Consider the following 21685-nt stretch of genomic DNA (forward strand, 5'->3'; position numbering starts at 1 on the left):
CATGGCCACCATGGGTAAAAATAGAACATAGGGGTAACATGCAGTGTGTAGCTTATATCTCAAACACTAAAGCCTTGAGAGCAAATTTTCAGATGAATCTAACAACCCATTGTTGGGTTGCGGCCACTAAATTGTTAATTGTACGGAAATTTTGCAGTTTTTGGTTATTATCTTGAATATTATTAATGACAAAGATAAACTGTAAACAGCACAACTTTCAGCAAAGTAAGATCTACAAATAAGTTTATATGACCAAAATTGTCAATTGAATCCTTCTGGAGTTATAGCCCTTTAAAGAATTTTTTCACAATTTGTTCATCTAGTTTGCTTACTTTAAAAAAAGTCTTCTTCTGAATATGCTAAATCGATTTCGGCTTAACTTGGGAGTATCTTGTATAAACTTTGTATTTTATTTCCTTGTACTTCAAGAAACTTAGCCACTATGGCTAAAATGGAACATAGGGGTAAAATGCACTTTTTTGCTTTTGAAGAAAAAACGACAGATACAAAGAACATTTAAATGGAATTTTTAAGCTACTCATTGATATATATTGAAAGACACAAATAATCATTGATGCAAAATTTATGAAACTAGGACAGAGTCAATTTTAAAGACCATGAAAAAGCACTTAAAGATTTTAAATTTCAATTTGCACAAAACAAGTGTAATTAGGGACGCAGCTATCCTTCATTCAGTTTTCAGCCTTTCGGCTATTTTCTGTTGATTGCTTGGGTTGTTTTCTCTTTGACACATTCCCCATTTCTAAAAAAAGATCTTAATATATAACCAGGTGCTCCGCAGGGCGCAGCTTTATACGACCCCAGTGGTTGAACCCTGAACAGTTAGTGCAAATTTGGTCACAATATTCAAGCTTGATTCTGTCTGAATTTGGATTGTGATCAAATTTTTGAAATAATATAGGTTTTTGTCACAAAATTAATGTGGTCAAAGATCTAACAAATCTATTGCACAATACTGTGCAATTGAAGATTTCTTCTTGAAACTTTTCAAAATTCGAAATTTGAAAAATTTTGAAAAAAAGGAAGCCCTTCAAAAATCGTAAACAAAAAATCCCCCCCCCCATTTTTTTAAACCCCCTTGGAGCAATAACCCTTAAACTCAATCCCATGTTTTCCATTGCAGTATTGAACATTGTAGTACAATTTCAGAGAGATCCATACAATTACACATAAGTTATTGTCTTGAAACTAGAAAAATGCTTGTTTTGACCCCTTTTTGACCCTTAATTCCTAAACTTTGGCCCCATTACCCCTAAAATGAATCCAAACCTTCTACTTGTGGTTTTAAACATTGCGATATGATTTCAGAGCAATTGAAATACTTCTACACAAGTTATTATCCTGAAACTAAAAAAATGCTTGTTTTGGGCCCCTTTGGGCCCCTAATTCCTGATCGGTTGGGACCATCATCCCCAAAATCAATCCCAACCTTCCTTTTGTGGTATTGAACCTTCTGAAAAAGTTTCATGAAGATTTATTCACTTAAACTAAAGTTATTATCCAGAAATCAATGTGTCTTCGGGCGACGACGACGCAGACGACGTAGACGACGCAGACGACGTAGACGACGCAGACGACGACATCATACCTTTATACGATCCCAAATTTTTTTGGGGGTCGTATAAAAATGGTGTAGGGGGTTTCTATTATTGCTCTCACCCTTTGAAGAAATTTCATGTTTTAATGCTCAAAATGTTCACAATAGAATTCACTCTTTTAAATTTTTAATAATTTTTTGAATTTTGAAAAAAAGTGTTGGGGGGGGGGGGGGGGCACCATGCCCAGAGAGAAAAAAATTCCTTCTCTACCAAAATATCTCTATCAATCATATATTCTCATTTATAATTACCAAATTTGTGTCAGAAATGCACGTATCAATGGAATGTTTTAGCTTTTTCAGTTCAAAATGTTTCAGTAGTCATCTGTTTGGTAATCTGAATTTTGGTGAAAATTGACAATTTTTGACTAAAATTATTTTTTTAAAGAAAAAAAAACACACGACTTTCTTTTTATTTTATCAATATATAGAATGTGGTCTTTCAAAATTTGTCAATGACATTTCATGGTATTGTTGGTCTTGGGAGATAAACAGATTTAAAATTAAAGATTTTTTGAAATTTTTCATTTTCGAATTTTAACACATTTTTAAATGGTTGCTATGGAAACAAAATATTTAGTAAATTCAAAATTTTAACGTTTTTGTATAGTTAGGGGTTTTGTTTGTCAATACTGTAAATATACATATTTTTTGTATTGATTAACTTTATTTCTATGGGACTTTAAAACCCCTTATATTTCAATTTTCAAAGGCTACTTATGAACGTATTTAGGCAAAATTTTGTAAGGATGGTTTCCATGGCAACCAAGGTTCAAAAGAAAAAAAAATAATACATGAAACTTATTTTCATACCATACCCTCCTCATAAACAAAATATAAAGACATTTGAAGATGGGTCATGAATCGCCTATCAACAGGAACCTGCATGATTCTTACAAAGACCGGTACTTTAAAATCAATAAACAAAAACAAAAATAGTATTGCAGAAGTAAACATTTACAACCGCATAAATTCAGGATCCCTATTTTTGACAGACTAATAAAGAATTCGGCGGGGTTAAACATGTGACTGAGTACTGAAACATACCTCTACATGGAGAAAATTATATAACAGTACTAGCAGATACTGAAGTTAGTTGAAAGCCCATTACAACTAACAAATTGGTCATAATTTCGTAGACTGAAAACCAATTTGATATAAGTTCAAATAGTTTCTTGATGATTTACCTTTTCTAAAGCACAAGATAGTGCTGTAAGAGCAAGACGAACGAACAAACTGTTGAACTCAGTTGCATAAGCATTGTCGCATAAGATAGAAACAAAGTACACGTTGACTTATAGAGGAACACCTATTTTAGTGCTCGCAGATTCTGGAAGGCCATAACAATGAACAACTAAATCATGCGATAATACAGAAATTAGGTTACCTTATCAAAAAGATGCCAAAAAACATAGCTATCGACAATTAGAGGGCCATTAATTGTTGTGACTGTACAGCGATGAATATTAGACATAAAACCTGGGAAATTATTAGTACTATTATATACTATTGATATTTAAGAGTTGTTATAGAATGCTAAATATATATGCAAAGAAAGAAGCTTGGCTTGAGCTTTAACTATTACCAGATTTTCAGAAAGTTAACATTAGCTATTTTTTAACCAAATAATTAGAAATAATGTATTCAACATAATATTAGAATACGGACCTCAACCTTCCTTCTCATGTTGGTGTCCAAATTAAGCCATATTGGGATGATTGTGTTAAAATTAATATCCAAACCCTTCAGTGCCACAGCTCAGATCGAAAACAAAAATAATTAAAAAAAGCTACGAATATTTAATTTTGTTTTAATTTATTACATATAACGTTCATCACGATTGAGGTTCAGTCTTATATATCAATTTGTGTCAAAATTTGTTTCACATCTGATGGTCTTTTCATTCAAACAAAGTTTAAGGTTACAGTTGAAAACGTGGTAACATTAGCATGAATCGTCTATTCCAATGAGGTTATTACAAAATCTATATTTTATACTAGCATATTTTTTTTCATGGCATTCATGTTAAATTACCATTGAAGCAACTTTCGACAATCTTCATTTGTCCTATTGAGCAAAAAGGTCAAATCAAATCAAGTCCAAATGAGTCGGCAAATTAACCTTTTTACTGTATTCGTGTCACACTGCCCACATCTGGGTAATTTTTTATCCTGATATATCCGCTTGCAAATAAAATTTGAATAAATTCCAACAAAAATTTTGTTTGAATAAGTGTCAAGAAACGTGTACAAATAATGAAGTAATTGCAATACAGAGAACAAATAACAAAAGAATAGAATAACTATTACAAATAATCAGACATAATAGGAATACCTTCTATATGGAACACATAGAAAGCATTATGAAAACAATACTATATCCAGCATTGACTTGTAAATGCAAACAAGTTATTCATGGAACTAGCTACTTTTGTACCAGTTCTTCTGCTTAAAACTCAAATACACACTGTTTTGTAATGAAGTTATAATTACGGATAGTTTATTTTTTTGGCTTTACCTTTTGTTAATTTATTTGACCAATGTAACAACTGTAAAGTTATTTTGCTTTATTCTGAAATATAAACTATTTTGTTTACTTCTTTAACTTTCTTATTGACTGGAATGGTACAACGTGATTATTAAACACATATATTTTCTCCCAACAGATCATGATGGTGTATGCAATTGAAATTGCTCCGTATAGCTTTTGTCATTGAGTTGTATAAACAACTTCTAGACAGAATTTCTACTGGTTAATTCACATTCCCAGGTGTATCATCCGTCCAATGGTCGGTGGTTTGATACTTTAGTACACAAATCATAGCAACTTCGATTGTTTAGGCAGTACATATGATACATTTTCTGTCTATAAGATCTTAAAAAACATTTTCTTCCCGAAATTTGATATCGATCGAATCTGATGAAGGTTATACCAGAAGTATGGTAGTTCGCGCTTTAAATGGTATTATATGTTCATGTTATGAAATAATTACACATCAAATCTAAGTGTACGGCCTTAAACAATGAATAAAACCAGCCAGCATAACGTCTTTTATAGCTTGCTATGCGTAATTAGTTTTGCTCATTGTGAAAGGACATATAATAGCATCTTCTACCCATTTTGGTTTTTGGTTAAAAGTTATCTTATTGGCAATTAAACATCATTTTTGTATTCTTTAGATGCATTTGTCTATTCTTTTTAAGTTCCTTCCTGGTCATATAGCTACTATCGTTTCTACGTATTCATATATTTTAACATTGTGTAGTGTTATTTTTATTTATGACAATCCTATAACAATCTTATCTTTTGTTTAATTTGTTTTTTGTTATTATTGTTGGAAATTTTCTCATGTGAAATCTTACTATTTATATTATAAAAATGATTAAATTTGATCGTTTCTATTCATGACCCATCTGCATTGTTCCCCAGGTCTGTTAATTTTTTTCATATTTACTTCTCCATCTTTTATTATGCACCATCGTCATGCATTTACTTGGAAAGATCTTAAGTTGATTTTTTCAAATAGTTATTTGATAGAATAAATGGGTCGTATGAAAGTTTAAAAAAGAAATTAAATTTGAAAGTAAAATCGCTTTACTGAAAATTGTTCTATAACGGAGGAAAGGGACAATAAGAAAAAACCTGAAAAAAGGATGGAGGAAAAAATGGGATTCAACACCTTTGTATGTTATGTGTATACACGGGATTTCCCCCCCTGTTTTTACATCTATACTGATAGCTCAAAATGTGTTTCTAACCTAGACAATGCAATGCATTTATTTTTACATTATTGTTTGAATTGTAAAAGCTTTTGTTTTAAATTCGGAGTTGAAATAGCAAACTTTCAACCAGATTGATTACATTACTGATAAAAAAGTTCTATCAAGTAAGCTTATTTTCTGAAGGAAAAATTCCCTGACATATATTTTTGTATTGTTTACTGATTTATTCAGTCTCCACAGTATCCTACTCTAGTGATAATTTTTCGATGGATGGACTCAGAATAAATGGAATTTACAAGACAATGAGTAGACATAAAAGAAATTATAAATGATATGAAGATCTGGATCTAGAAGGAACGGGTTATTTTTGCATAATCATATAAAAACGTCATAAATAATCTTTTCCAAATAAAAATAATATATCTGGTTTCCCACTTGGTTTCTATTGTCTTTAACACTAATCAGAATTTAAAAAGATATCAATTTTTCCTGATTGCATTGGACAGGAAGCAAGTATTTTTATCTTGGCTTACACGTAAATTTAGGAGGATTGATAATAGATTTAACATGGATTTTCATTGAATCGTTGTATTTCGAAAAAATGCCTTAGTTTACACAATGAAAATTTTTAAAAACTAGTAGAAGTACCCATTTTGCTTGTATTAATTTCACAGGCAGGTTTACAATACAGACATAGCTTCTATTTCAAGTTATGTTTTCTTAATAAAGCTGGTATGTGTACTTCGTGCTTCACAGCTGATGCATGCAAGTGTCTGTGTGGCTGAGTGGTCTATGTTGTTTATCTACAGTGACAACTAGTCTTTCAACACTAAAGTTGTGCGTTTTAAACCATCTCATGGAAAGATATGCTCGACTTCGAATTTAATTGATTATGATGTAATTGTTTCCTCCTTCGACATAGAACTGGTCACCAATCAACAGTCAACAGCTAGTCAACATAACGGCATTAGTATATGTGCGTGTTGTCTTGTAGATTTATCAACAATTGCAGTACATGTAGATTGACTTCCGCAGCATTACGTGCGGGTTTGCATAGAATTTGAATCCCATAATTATCTTTAATTCACTTTGTGAAACTTCTTTATGTTTCTTTATTACAAGTTCACTTTACAATGTTTAATCAGTTTTGAATTTGAATTTTATTTTGATTTGAAATTGTATTAGAAAAAACAATAAACGAAGAGAAAATTTGCCTTTGATTTGTGAAAAGAATTTAATAACTGAATTGCACACAATTAGCACATAATCTACGACAAAACACAAATAGATCATATATTTTAATGATTTGTTCTTCCTTACTTTTAGTCCCGGTAAGTTTCTGTTTTGTTCACAGTGTTGTGCAGTCTAATTGTAAAGTTACTTTGACAAGCGATGATCTGATTAGCAGATTTGTAAAGCTATCAATCAGTTCAATGCAACCCCTTTTCCTTTTGCATTGTACCAAATTTTATAATCTTGACTTGATGTTTTTACTTCTTATTTGCTAACCCAGTCTATCTTTTTTTTTCCATTTGGTTATAAGTTATTGTTTATTCTTTAATTGCCAATGTTGAAAAAAGTAAAATAACAAAAATACCGAACTCCGAAGAAAAATTCGAAACTGAGAGCTCGTTATCAAATGGCAAATCAAAAGCTCATACACACCAAACGGTTGATCACAAATGTCACTTTTCTGACTTGGTAATATTTTTTTCTTAATTTTTTTTTAATTTTAACTTTTGATGACGAACTCGATAAATACCTAAACCTTCTGTTCTATACAGTAAAACTGAGTAAATGTTATGTTATCTTTTGCAATAGCGAAACTGATAATTATCATCAACAAATGGTCAGGCGTGCAAGATAATTTTATTCTATAGAATGATGCTATGTTCAACGTCGACTTAATGAAAGCCTTACTAGACTAGGAGTAGGAGCATATAGAAAGAAACGACTTACAAAATATCAATAGCTTGATAAATATATTTTTGAAGATGACGCTATCACAAAAGTGGTAATTTTTAAACATGAGATATCCGCTTGTAAATCAAATTTGAATTTATTCCAAGAAAATGTTGTTTGATTATAAGTGTCATAAAACGCGTAAAAAAGTTCCGGAGCACCTGAGACTACCTCCAGTTTTTAGTGGGGTTCATGTTGGTTAGTCTCTAGTTTTCTATGTTGTGTCTTCTGTACTATTTTTTGTCTGTTTGTCTTTTTTTTTAGCCATGGCATTGTCAGTTTATTTTCAATCTATGATTAGGACTGTCCCTCAGGTATCTTTCGTTATCCTCTTTTAACACTCCCTGGGGTATCAATCCTACATTTGTCCAAAATTCTGTGGTTTAATACTTTAGCCCTAGGATATAAATCGTTTTAATGCTTTATAACCAAACTAAACGGTCAAAGCTGAACCGTTTAGTCTTTTTTGGTCCATAAGATCGTTCACCTTTTTCGTCCCATACTTTGATAACGATCTTACTAAATAGGTTATATCAGAAGCTCTTGAAGTTAGCACTGTAAACACAGTATCACACCTTCATGTTTGGAATGATCCCAACTACCAAAGCTAAACTTACGGCTTTCAACAATGAGCAAATCCTAGCCAATATAAGAAGTCCTTTGTAGCTTGCTATCGTGTGTTGATTTTGCGCAATGATAAAGACCACACAGTGACCTATAATAGTTGCCAACTTCTATGTATTTTGGTCTCTGTTTGAACGTTGTCTTACTGACAACATTTTTTTTATTAGGTTTACTAGAACACATCCGCGAAATCGCGGGCATTCAGAGCGTAGTTTAAAGTATGTAAAGTGTTGTTTGAAGAATTTTGTGAAATATTGAATGACTGGAGAATTTCAGCAAAAGTATCATAAATCATAGGTTATTGGGGACAGGAAAATGTTTTTTTTAATCCCTACTCCTTTATTTCCAAAATTCCCAATTTGTGGTTTTCTATCAATTTCAATATGAATTATATACATTGAGTATGTTATGAACATTTAAGTAAGGAGCCTATAATTCAGTGGTTGTCGTTTGTTTATGTGTTACATATTTGTTTTTCGTTCATTTTTTGTACATAAATAAGGCCAATTGTTTACATTGTCATTTCGGTGCCTTTTAAAGCTGAGTATGCGGTATGGTCTTTGCTCGTTGTTGAAGGCCGTAGGATGACCTATAGTTGTTAATTTCTGTGTCATTTTGGTTTCTTGTTGAGAGTTGTCAACATGGCAATCATATCACATCTTCATTTTTTTGTAATCAATGAATTTTGTAAAAGATTTAATGACTGGAGAATTTCAGAAAAGGTATCAAAAGTGCACATGAATAATTTTAGCGCTTATCTGTATCTATATATAAATAAAGTGTATTTACTTTCAATTCTAAGTTTTCTAATCGATCCATGGTGGTCATTGATATAGTATACAGACCCTCTCTTTTTAATAAACTCTGTGACCACCGTGGATAGTAAACTTGAAAATGACAGCAGATAGAATTCTGAAAATACACTTTATTCGTAGTATATGTATGTTCAAAGTATACGGAAAAACGCAAACCGGAAGTATAATCTGACTTAAAAAAAATTCCAATGACGGGACAATATCCGGATGCCCTTTTTCTCGTTTTTCTCCCAAAATAACTCAATCTGAATAATCATATGAATGGATGACAAATGCGACTATGCACTGTACCTATAGGACACAGAGGCGTGTTGATTAATTTATTGTGGAAAGAAGAGAAGCGACACCCAAAATGAGGTCTTCTCGTTTAATAGTATAGATTTTACCATTATTCTTTTGTCCCTTCTTTATAAATTATACATTTAAAGAATTTAAAGTTAAAAATATTTATTTATGACAATCCTATAACTATCTTATCTTTTGTTTTATTTATATTGACAATTGTCAAACATTTCCTCATTGAATGTCTTCCTATTTCGATTAAACGTTTGTGCGTTTCTTTTCATATGCCATTTATATTTTATTACAGTGTCTATTGTTCTTGTATTTACTTTTCTCTTAACATGGTTAAGTTTTAACTTTGTATTATTTTTTTTACATCTAATACACTATGTTAATGCAGTTATTTGGAAAGAAATCAAGTTGGTTTTTAAAACCAGATGTGTTATTTTATAGAATTACAAGTAAGGGGGCATAATTCATTATCGTCATGTATTTACTTGGAAAGAAATCAAGTTCCTTTTTAATAACTAGAGTTGTTATTTAAAATAATTACAGGAGGTGGGTCCTATGAAAGTTTTAAAAGAAATCAAATGTGAAAATGAAATGCTAAAGTTTGTCATAAAAAAGGAAAGGGAAAGGGAAGCATAGATATGACAATTAGAAAAAAATTCAAAGGGAAGGAAGGAAAATTTGATACAGCACCTTTGCCTATTACATATCCTTAACCTGTTGTTTTTCTTCTTGTGCACCTGTGTTGCTTGCTCACAAATGTGTAGCCAGCCTAGACAACGCTATGCATTTATTGTATGGGATCATGTTTCCAACGTCATCTGAGGATGTTTTCGTTTTCAGCTAAAAGTCAAAATTGTTAAAACGTAATAAGTATTTCACTTTGAGCGTTCCCGATGAAGGTAAATTCTGAAAAGGGCTTCAGACGAATGTCTTTTTTCATGAATTGTTTTCATTTCTAACAACTGTACAAATTTATTTCATTGGAGTAAAACCATCGTTTTCTTATTAGGAACGCACGACATAAAAAAAACTTGGTTAATATGTATACTGTATTGACGCAATAAGTAGACTACGTAAACGACAAAAATACCGGAAGTAACTTGCACGAGAGGCACTGTTTCGAGTTATTTGCCCCAGAGACCCCTGGTATGGGTTATCAGTCTGGATGTGAATTTATGACTAGGTTACTTCCGATCGTTATACATATGCAAAAAGTAACATATGAGTAATTAGTGAATAATAAATGAACTGTAACCTAAAGCTAAGTGACACATGTTTAGTGTTTTGTGGACTTTTGATTTTTTGTCGACCTTTTTTTCTTTCGATGTACGTAGTAAGGTACTCGTCCATGCTATCTGATGTATTTGTGCTTGAAAGACATCAAAAACTCATACAAATGTTATGCATACTTATTTACTCCCTCGTTTCACTCCTCCGAAAATAAATTTTGTCTTAACTATATATCGTAGAAAAAATACCAAACACAGTATAGGGTTGTGCGTTCGCTACAAGATCGCCTTTTAATTCAACATGTTCAACATACATATATACAATAGTCGTCATACATAAATGAATCAATATTTACCATGATTTGTAACGAGCGTCGCATTGGTCAAACACACCTCAAATCTTCCTTATATACTGACTGCCAAAACCGTCCGTGCAGAAAGGAATTCAATGGGTAATACCCCATCTCATTTAAATATAGGAAGACCGTTATATAAATATAATATAGAACCGTAAAGAAATGTATTGTATGCATACGTCCTTCCAATGTTATAGTTATTGATCATGAGTTCATGAAATAAGGATTAGAATACAACATAGCGTTTTTATGATTGTGATTTATTTTTTAATACTAAAAACTTTTAAATAAGTATAAATTATAAATTTATATTCTATGATTTTGAAATTGAAAATTGATTTTTTTCTTTGAAGTGGCTGACCATATTCACCCTAAAACTATTTTGGTATGGATTTCATTCATTTATTTACTAAGTGGTTCTGTTCAAAGCAAAGACTTATGCAACAAATGATTTTGTAAATCAGTCAAGGTCAATGTACCATATATGGATAATTAGTCTTAAGATATATTTTTTATGAATGACACCTCCATGCTGTTTAGAAGGTTTTTACTAGCTATCCTTAAGTGTTCATTTTAAAACAACACACATGAATAAAAATCAATTACGATTTTAAAAGCGTTTTCCTGCCTACGACAATATGAGGAAACAAATTAAAGTATAGTAACTTGTGGTTTTTCATAGTAACACCAATAAAAACTTCCTTGTTAAAATAGAACAAGTGGTTTGTGTTTATTTATACCAGGAACATGTAATAAATACACGAGTGAAACGTACATTAGGCATTTCCAGAAAGTAACTACTCATACACAGATCACATAATGATCTTTGTAAACAAAAAAATAAGCAATTGAAAAACCGAGAGAAACTTACACTTACGTCTTTAAGGTTTATTAAGTAAACCTGTGTGTTTAGTTGTATTCAGTTTACAATGAAGATGGAACTTGTACTACAACACCGCGGTAAAACGTGTCAATATTCCGGCATCGCTTTAAAGGATTTTTATATGCCAGTGGTGAACAACATCGAATCAGACTTCCAAATCGAACCAGCCATTTGGTTTAAAAGCCTGATTATAAAAACTATTCAGATAGACTGTGATTTGAGAAATGTGTTTTGGGAACGGAAAAGTCAACTAGGTGGTTCTAGTTCCCCTGGTGGTTCTGGTTCCCCTAGAGTGGTCTTTGAAGATGACCGTTTAGAAGAATGCGAACTGTTTAATGCTGTTATCGATCTTATTCACAAACGTGATAAAAAGAATTGCAGTGTAGACGACGTGTCCAGGGAAATATTACGCATATTACATTTACATGTTCTACCTCTCGTCCTTCTCAAAGACGAAGACCTAACTTGTCTAAAGGATGCCCTAGACGACGTGGAACATAGAATCACATATATGAACAATTTAACAATTGATAAAGATAAACAATTAATGGAATCAGAAAAAAACCTTCGGGAGTATAGAGAAAATTTGTTGCGAACTGAAAATTTTGAAAGTTATAGTAATGTTAAGCATTGCACTGACAAATTCTTAATGGAACTTCTTGATGATGTTAACCGAGAAATCAGAATATTGACAGATCGTCTGATAACATTCCAAAGTTGTGTCGACATGACCCGCAATAGTGTCGCAAACGAAAGTAAGTTACATTTGAAAGAATGGAGGAAGAAAAGAGATGAAGTAAATTCGTCGATTCTTAAACTACAATGCATCCGTGAATCTATCAAGAACGTAACAACAAGAACAAAAAAGAGGAAAAAAGTTAAGATTTTACATAACGAAAAACATGACACTTATGTAACACTGAAAGAAAATTTGCGTGCCGACAAGTCAGCTATGCAAAGCATGTTTGAAGGAAAAGTGAAAATCACTTCCGTACGTGAAGCCATAATCCAAGCGTGTAATGATCTGAAGGCCTCCGGTGAAAGTACAGGCTATGATGTACCTAAATGTGGGGAGCGCTTGTCAACCGATATCCTTGGAAATAGCCCAAAACCAAAGAAATGGTTAACTTTGAATGAAAGGATTCAACAAATCTTAAGTGACAAATCAACCGAATCTGCACAAACATACACTACTTTCTGTGCATCAACAGTGAAGAAAATAAGAAATTTTCTGAGTCAAAAAGCACTAATTGACAGGAAACGATGCGAAAATGTCCCATTTTTTATGGAAATGATTGATTTTTCACTTCCGTCTCAACAAATGGAAAAGCAAAAAGCAACGGGTAATCCTTACGAAAATGTGAGTACAGAACTAAACGCAGAGTCACCTGAAAAGGGGTTTACAAATATGATAAAAGAAGAAGTAATGCAACATATTTATGACCAATGTCAGTCATTAGTTCAATTGTTATCTAAACAGAAATCCTTCAACAAGAAAGCCAACTGCACCACAATCAACCTCAACAATGTATGGGTATTTTACGAACTACAACTTTATCAACATTTGATTGAACCATTATCCGATCTCTTTGAAAACATCTATAAAAATGAAGCAAAAGAAATGGCTTCTTTTGTAACCTCGACAGCTTTGAAAGATATCGGTGTGCAAGAACAATGGCTTCTAGATGATGAAGAAGATCGCGAGCATCATATTGAATCCGTCTGTATGCGAAACTCATCAAATAAATGCTTTGAGAAAAACGTTGCCATAGTTGCATTACGAAATGGGCGTACCCTAACGCTTAGTGAGTTATGCGAAAGTGACGAGGAGTTAAACGATTTTTTCGGAAGTCCTACGGTAGGTTGTGACTCCTACTTGTCACCTGACTTACATCAAAAAGATTTTAAATGCACAAAAGCATGTGGACAACAAGCTTTTAAATATGTGTGTAATGAACTTGAACACATGACTCGATCAAAGAGCATTATGGGAAAGTTAAAAAGTATAACGAAAGCCAATCGAATGGTTAGTGAATGCGCATCTTCTTTGAAGTCAAAAGGTTGTGAATTAAGTGATGACAATGCATTAAGTGCTGACGATATGCTTGCAAGTACAACATGTGCTTTGACAAAAGTAGATACTAAAGTTTTTGAGAAACTGTATGCGCATGTACATTTGGTAAATGATTTCATTCCACCATTTATGATGGGAAGTCTTCAAGACTGGTCTTTAACAAATTTCTTCTGTGCATTTCAAAACATATCTTGTAATCTTGAATCCACACGATCACAAAATTAATTGTAATAAATTTGTTATAAATGTTTATCAGTTTCAAATTTTTTTTTAAAGAAAATATATACATACTGCTTCCGTTTGCACTGTTAAACAAATATTATAGATTTCAGATTCTCGCTAATTTTTATACACGCTAGTATTGAAATTAAATTAAGAAGTAGATAAAGACATATAGAGAATGAGATTGGTTCGTGTACTAAGTCAGGAATAGATCTTGAGTACATGAACGTTGTTTTCCGTATGGTGTAAGGGTTGACATTTTCCAACGTTTAATTTCATCATGTTCGTATGGACGTCATTTTGGGGTTCGTTATAGAATGCTATTCAGTAGGAGCCAAGGCTCCGTGTTGAAGGTCGTACATTAACCTTTAATTATTATCTTTTCGTGCATTGTTGTTCCATTGGCACTCATACACCCATCGTCTTATTTGTATTCCCCCTTGAAATGGAACAAAACCTAATGTACCGTGTTTGGTAAATGTCACTGCCTTCACAATTTAAACCATTTAAAAAAAAAGTAAACGGCTAGTTATGTGAGGAAAACGTTTTGTCCTTACCCAATATACAGTATATTTTAAGTGATGGTTAATTTTAACCGAAATCCATCACTCAACATTCGACATTCGTCTTTCTACAAACATATTGGGTTAAATGAGCTCTCTATTGTTCTGAATATGATTCCTCCTTTTGCCGCTAGATTAAGCAAACAAAAACAATCCATTAGTCCTTTCAGACAGATAATATGTCCAACAGTGAGACCTGATGGTTTTTTTTTAGTTTTTTTTTTTATCTAGGCTGTATCTGCATGGAAAGACCACCAACAATAAAAGTACCTTTTTATTGCTTTTTCTTTTCTTTTGTGCGTAGCGATTTTGTGTCATGAATTGTTGAAATATATCCTTTCTTTTCCTTTCATAACAGCTCTGTCAAGATGCAGTTGTGTATTCATAAAAAAAAATGCACACAACCTAATTTAAAGGGGAAAAAAACCAATAAAAAAAGGAACAGACAACTCAAACACGGGTTTCATTCATGAATTTGGAAGAAGAAGAATAAAAGAATTTAGATGAACAAAAATAATATGTCATGTCTTATGTTTGTTGTTGTTCTTCTTTTCTTTTCTAGATCTTAAACTACGATAATAAACCATGATTACTTGAGAGAAACATTCGTTTTATGATGACATATGATATTCAACATTAGTTAAGGGTATAAGTCTAATGTCAAGCTATAAAATCATCTAAATATAATTCTATGAATAGATTTGACAGACTACTACAGATTGGATTCCCCATTTCCACAATATACATAAAAAAAAATCAACGAAAAAAAAGAAAAAGTAAAATATGGCTGAAAACAGCCACTAAAGAGATGATTCCTGTAAATTTGCTTCCAATCAAAAACCTGAATTGCAAGTCAACAACACTTCAATTTAATATATTATGGCTAGACGAATTATATTGGCTTCGCAATGCAAAAATGAAACTGGATACGCTGCCAAGAACAACAGACGTTTGAAATTTGTGAAAAAAAATTATAAATTTATATGTTGTTATTTGTTATTTCTGTAAAATAAAAACTTATATTTCATATTTCACAACCTAGTTGGATCATATTTGAATAAGACATCCTTGGCTTTACAACAGGGATTTGCATATTGCCTTAGCATCAATCATACCCTAATTGTTTGATTTAGTAAACGTTACTCTGTTTCTACCATTTTTATGAAGTGTTTTGTGGAATGTTTCTTTGCTTTGTTTTTCTTTGTCTTTTCTCCTTTGGTCAAGGTAGTGTCTGTTATTTTTTATGTATGATTCTTATCTCCTCCTTGGCATTTTCCATATTTTTTTTATATCAAAACTCACAAAAACGCAACAATTTAAGCACTTCGTTTTAAAATAATTGCAGACTAATGTTATCATTCTATACGTCAAAATTGATACAATATGAATAAGCCGTCGTGTTTTTAAGTTATAGGCTCTGATTATTAATTTGCACTTCCGGAAATGAGCGTTTGTCGTATTAGTTATTTTCCCATGAAATGAATTCGAAAATTATGTCAAATGCAATGCTTTGATGTTCTTTTTTCGTTGTTTACTATAAATAGCAAGTATAAACGATAATACAGTTTGGCTCAGATTACAAAGTTTTGGGGTCTCATTTATTAAAAAAATCTGTTGAGACATTTAGAGACACACAGTTATTTAGTGGATGATTTTGAGATTTAGTAGAGAAATGTTAAAAGTGGCAAACCTTCAAATCAATGTTATCTACTTTTTTTAAAACATTTGCATGATTTATAAAATTACACAACAATTTATAAAATAGCGTACTAAGTGTTTGCTGAAACAAATTAGAGCAATCAGTAGATACACACTATTATAAAGTGATAATGGAGTGTAATACTTGATTTGTATATTTTTAATTTGAAGCAATGTTACTTTATTTAAAGAAAAACAAAAGAGAGGCGAAAGATAACAGGTAAAATAAAACTAAAAAAAACGAAAATAAATTGATAACTCCATGGCTAAATCGGAAAAGACAAACAGACAAACAATAGTATAAACTCACGTATTTATTCTATTGTTACATCAAGTACTTTTTTTGTTATTTTTTATAGTCGAATAGGAAATATTGTGACATTTATCAGCATTTCGTTACAACTTATCAGTATAATCTTAATAAAAAAAAACGATTGCAACCTTATCAGCATTTATGAAATGAATAACATTTGTTGATATATGGAATGCAAACAAGTAAATTCAAAATGAAATTAAAAAAATTATAAGGAACACTCAAAATCAATGGCAATTTAGAGATAGTTATCAGAATATTTTGGTATTGATTGACATTGTAGTTGTTTGCATTTTGTTCCAATAAACTATATATCAATCTAAGAGTACATTTTCACTAACGATTGTATATCATTTATACATTTCGCATTACCCACACGATTGCCTCACTTCCCTAAACCAGAGTTAATGTAAATTTTACGCCTAACGAGCATATACACTTAATTGGTACAGTCACGTGTTTTTGTTAGTGCTGATAATCGTTTATATGATCTGCTCGTTCTTATCTTTACACTTTCAAGTTACTCCTTCCTTGCTTCTCGAGTTTCAATTGCCTTGAATTCTGAGAAAGGGAATGTCACCATTTCTTTTTTACGCCAAATTGATGCATTTTCACTGGAAAATTATAAAAGTATGTCTATTGTATACAACTCGAGAACAGCTTTTCCTTCATTCATTTGTTTAACTCACCGTACATTTAACAATCTCATGTCTATTAGGAGTTATCATTTTCTTGAAATCGTCAGCTAATTGATATTTGGGTCTTATAATAAGAGTATGATTTACATTTTACAGATTGTTACATTGTAATGACAGTATACCAAATTTCTACAGATATCGAATAGGTCAATTTAAAGCATTAGATTAACATATGAAATGCGTTCTAGACAATGTTTATCTTTTGTCATGACCCATATGAAACAAAAACAACCTTGAAACATTTATACTATAAGTATCCACTTAATCTGTAGTATAGTAATAGGATTTTAAAACTTAATATACATCACATGAAGCATTTATATTGGTTTCATCTAGTTGAAATTGGTTTTAAACTATCTTTCACTTATTATGAATACACTTTAATCGGTACGTCGTGTCCTTAATTTATTAGCATGATGTCTTCGATGATAGCTTAGGTTTTTTGTAAGTTTTTGGTGCTTTGTATTGATATAAAGAGCCAACCCTGTCAAACTGTTTTTAATGTTTTATCTTATATTGTTCTATAATACTAGAACACACCCGTGATATCGCGGGTCCGTGACTGAATTTAAAGTATATAACTATGCGCAAGCCTTATCTTAGTATTAGTACTGTCATCTGATAAAGTCATGCCGATTATAAGATACACAATTTTCTCTGCTTTCAAATCTTTCTGTTTGAACCCGTCGAACTGGAACTTATCAATTATTGGTAATATTAATTATTTGGAAAACAAAAGGTCCTTGAATGGAGTATTTTTTAATCAACAGCATTGTCCTATATTAGTTATAAATAAAGTCGAATTCTTTGATTCGCTGTTTTACGTCATGCCCGCTAACAAATTGAAACTTATTTTTAGTCCAGATTTTAAGTTTTTACGTGATGACGGTTGAAAAACGGACCTCGTAATTTTAGTATTATAGATTATTTTTCCAGTTAATGGGAGGGTTGAGTTATTCAAACATATTATCTCCGTCATAGCATTCATTTGTTTTTGAATCTTTCGAGATTATGTGGTTGTCGTTAAATACTGTCTGCCATGTGTGTTTGTATTGTATCTTTTTTTAGCATAAATCACGTGGTTCATTTGCTTTCTTTTTTTATTGTAGCACTTTTTTTATACTGTAGACGTTTATAAAACAGAGTAAAAAAAAATATACAAAAGTGACCTTCAAAATCGTCCCACTGATAATGTTATGGCAAACACTGAATACGACCATAGACAAAACGACATAAAAAAAGAGCACAACTTAAAAAAAAAAAAAACGCACTTAGAAACGAAGGTGATCTCAAATTCTCTAGAAGGGTAAGCAGACCCTGTTTCATATTTGGCATCCGTCCTATAGTATGCGATATGATATTGATTTTGCTAATTATTGAAGGCCGTACGATGATCTATAGTTGTTCAAATCTTTGTCAAATTGTCTCTATAGATAGAGAGTAATACCAAATGTCCTCATTTTTATAATAATAAAGAAAATGATCATGCTTCTTGGTTCGTGAATAAGTGGTCTTTTTTTCCAGATAAACATGTATACCTTACAAAGATTTTTGTAAACTATAGAATACTGTGGATACTTTTATTTTCGTGGATTGCGGAAACCTAGCATTTTCAATTTCGTGATTCTGCAAAGTCTTGATACAATATTTCAGAAATTTTTTTTCGTTAAAAATTTAAATTCGTGGTTAACCTGTACCCAACGAAACCCACGAATATTGGTATTCAGCGAATAATAATGAACCCACAGTACGAAAAATATAAAACTTAAAATGTAACTGTTTGAATCACTGAAGAGGTAATGTGACAATGGTCATGTAACACTGACAAAGAGTTTAGAATAAGGTGGAATAATATTAATCTTAAAAACAGGGGATGTGGTATAATTGACAATAAAATAACTATTATACACTAGAGATCAAATGACGTAAGGTAAATGAACGCGGATATTGATCAATGTTAACTAATGTAAAAATGAATAATAAAACGAAAATTTTGTGGTCTTAGTTAGACCAATAGGTGCACTTTATCTTACTATTTGACACATCAATAGTATTTAAATATCTGTCATGTGCATTGTACATTTTTCACGATAAAACAAGTTTCACTCTTGGGTAGGTTCTATGTTACTTTACGGTCTTCAACAATGTAGAAAGCCCATACCAGACTTGGGGTCAATTACATTGGAATGTAATTATTTAAATTACACATTACATTGCAAAAATGGTCAATTACACTAATTACACATTACACAGTTTTTGAAATGTAATTAATTAAATTACAATTACTTTACTAATGTATTTAATTAAATTACACATTACATTTCATCATAATATGTGTTAACCAATATTATACATGTATGTATAATGTATGTGTAAAATAGTCATGTAAACATAGTTTAAGCGTTGCATTTGATAATCATGAGTTATTTTAATGTTTTGTCATTTAGTCTGCATCTCTCTGGTCTGTACACTTTGACAGCCATTCTCAAAAGTATTTCTATAGGAGCTTATGTGGCATATATCGCTTGATTAGAACATGGAGGTTTTATACTTCCATAATCAGTAGATGTGTTGATAGAAGAGGAAGTTTGTTCCTATTAACTTGCTAATACATTAAGGGGTATTTTGAAATCTCAGAAATGGAGTTATTTAAATAAAACATAGCATGAATAAAGAAATTATAAATAAATAAAAAAAATCACTTAATAATTATTAAAAGGTATGCTTGTCACAACATAGAAAATAATTTTTAGTACAAACAATGTCTATATCTTAGCAATATTTTGCTAATTAGATAAAATACATGTAATAGTGGCATTGCCCCTGGACATTTTAATCTGATTAATTGGGGTTTGTTTTTACAACTGTTAATTTTTATCTCTATAATCCTTTTGTGTATACTAATTTGACAAAATGATTGTGTGCAGTAAATTTAAATTCTAAATGAACTCTCATAAAGATTTTTTCACATTTTTTTTGTTTTTGTTTAACATGGTGATTTATGACTTTTCAATCTATTTAGTTAAAAAAGATCTTTCTTAAAAAAAATTGTATTTTTTCAAATCATAAGACTATTCAGAAAAAAATTCTGTTGGTCAAATAAGTAATATAAAAACTTTAGAATAAATTACAGAAAGTATGTGATATCAATATTTGAAAAATAAATATAATTTTACAATTTAAATTATTAAACATAGATCCTTATTATTAACACCATAAAAGTACATGTAATTCAAATGTAATTCAAAAGTAATTGAGCATTACATGCTTTTTTCATTGTAATTAATTAAATTACCATTACAAGTAATTAAAAAAATGCTCAATTACACATTACATTCAATTACATGGAAAATTGTAATGCATTACACTTAATTACCATTACATTTTCAATTACCCCATCCCTGGCCCATACCGTATTGCCACATATAAAATGTCCCTCCCCAACATGACAAATGTGAAACAATGCAAAATGCATAAAAACAGAGATACCTACAAAAATGGTACCAGTTATACTGAAATGTATGTGCATTTCAACAGTACCGCCGTACTGGGTATCGTCTTGGTGTTAGTTCCCTCGGTGACTTAGAGTCAATCAGCAGAGGTATCGACTTAATTGTAATACTGTCCTAAACGGTATCAATTGTACAACTACAATTGGACATTTCGACCATTTACTATCATCCATAACCACTGCATGAGTAACATGTTTCTAACTTTATATTGACAACGATGTGTGAACAAAACAAACAGACATATAATAGCAAACATGTCAAAAATAGGGTCACACGTAAAAACATTATGTTATAATCTTAATCACTATAAAAACAAGCAAAGATGTCAACAAATAAAGGCAACAGTAGTATACCGCTGTTCAAACTCATAAATCCATGGACAAAAAACAAAATCGGGGTAACAAACTAAAACTGACGGAAACGCATAAATATAAGAGGAGAACAACGACACAACACTACAATATAACTAACACAAACAGAAACGGACCAAGCATCAGACAAAATCCCACGAGAATAACAAATATAACATCAAAACCAAATACATGAATTTGGGATAGACAAGTACCGTGACACGTCTTATCGCAATGTCAATTTACACTCACAAATAAGAGAAAACAAACGACGCAACGTTAAATTGTAACACATACAAAGATAACCAAAACCAAAAAATATAGACAAAGCAAAATAGGACAAAATGAAAGACAAGAATACAAACAATTTACCATGGCACAAAACCACAATGGCTGATATTTATTTATCTTTTTAATGTCACAACAATCAATGTGTCCCAATAGCCTTTAAGTAAACAATGTAGGAACATCAAATATGAAATGTCTTAATATTGGAATCATTTTCAGATCTAAATAGTATGAAATTATACCAAATGTTTTTTGACATTTCTTGTGTCACTGATTAATCCGTGGTCTGAAAGTTGGTAAACCTAATAAAATTTAAATGTTAAAGAGTGAAATTGTTGTTTAAGACATATTTGATAAAACATACAAATTTTACTATCTCTTTAAGACGAAACTTGTTGCAAGACACACACGACCACAAATGAAACCTTGACACGAATATAACCGTAAGTATCCACTTTTATATT

General features: G+C 31.3%; 1 protein-coding gene across 1 annotated transcript; it reads left to right on the plus strand.

Annotated features, from left to right (window-relative positions):
- Window positions 1-10825: 10825 nt before the first annotated feature.
- On the plus strand, window positions 10826-13827 carry LOC139486298 (uveal autoantigen with coiled-coil domains and ankyrin repeats-like). Its single transcript, XM_071271114.1, has one exon. The coding sequence runs from the start codon at window positions 11550-11552 to the stop codon at window positions 13800-13802; it is 2253 nt and encodes a 750-aa protein (XP_071127215.1). The 5' UTR covers window positions 10826-11549; the 3' UTR covers window positions 13803-13827.
- The last annotated feature ends 7858 nt before the right edge of the window (window positions 13828-21685 follow it).

This window comes from Mytilus edulis, chromosome 1, assembly GCF_963676685.1.
Source record: "Mytilus edulis chromosome 1, xbMytEdul2.2, whole genome shotgun sequence".
NCBI lineage: Eukaryota > Metazoa > Mollusca > Bivalvia > Mytilida > Mytilidae > Mytilus > Mytilus edulis.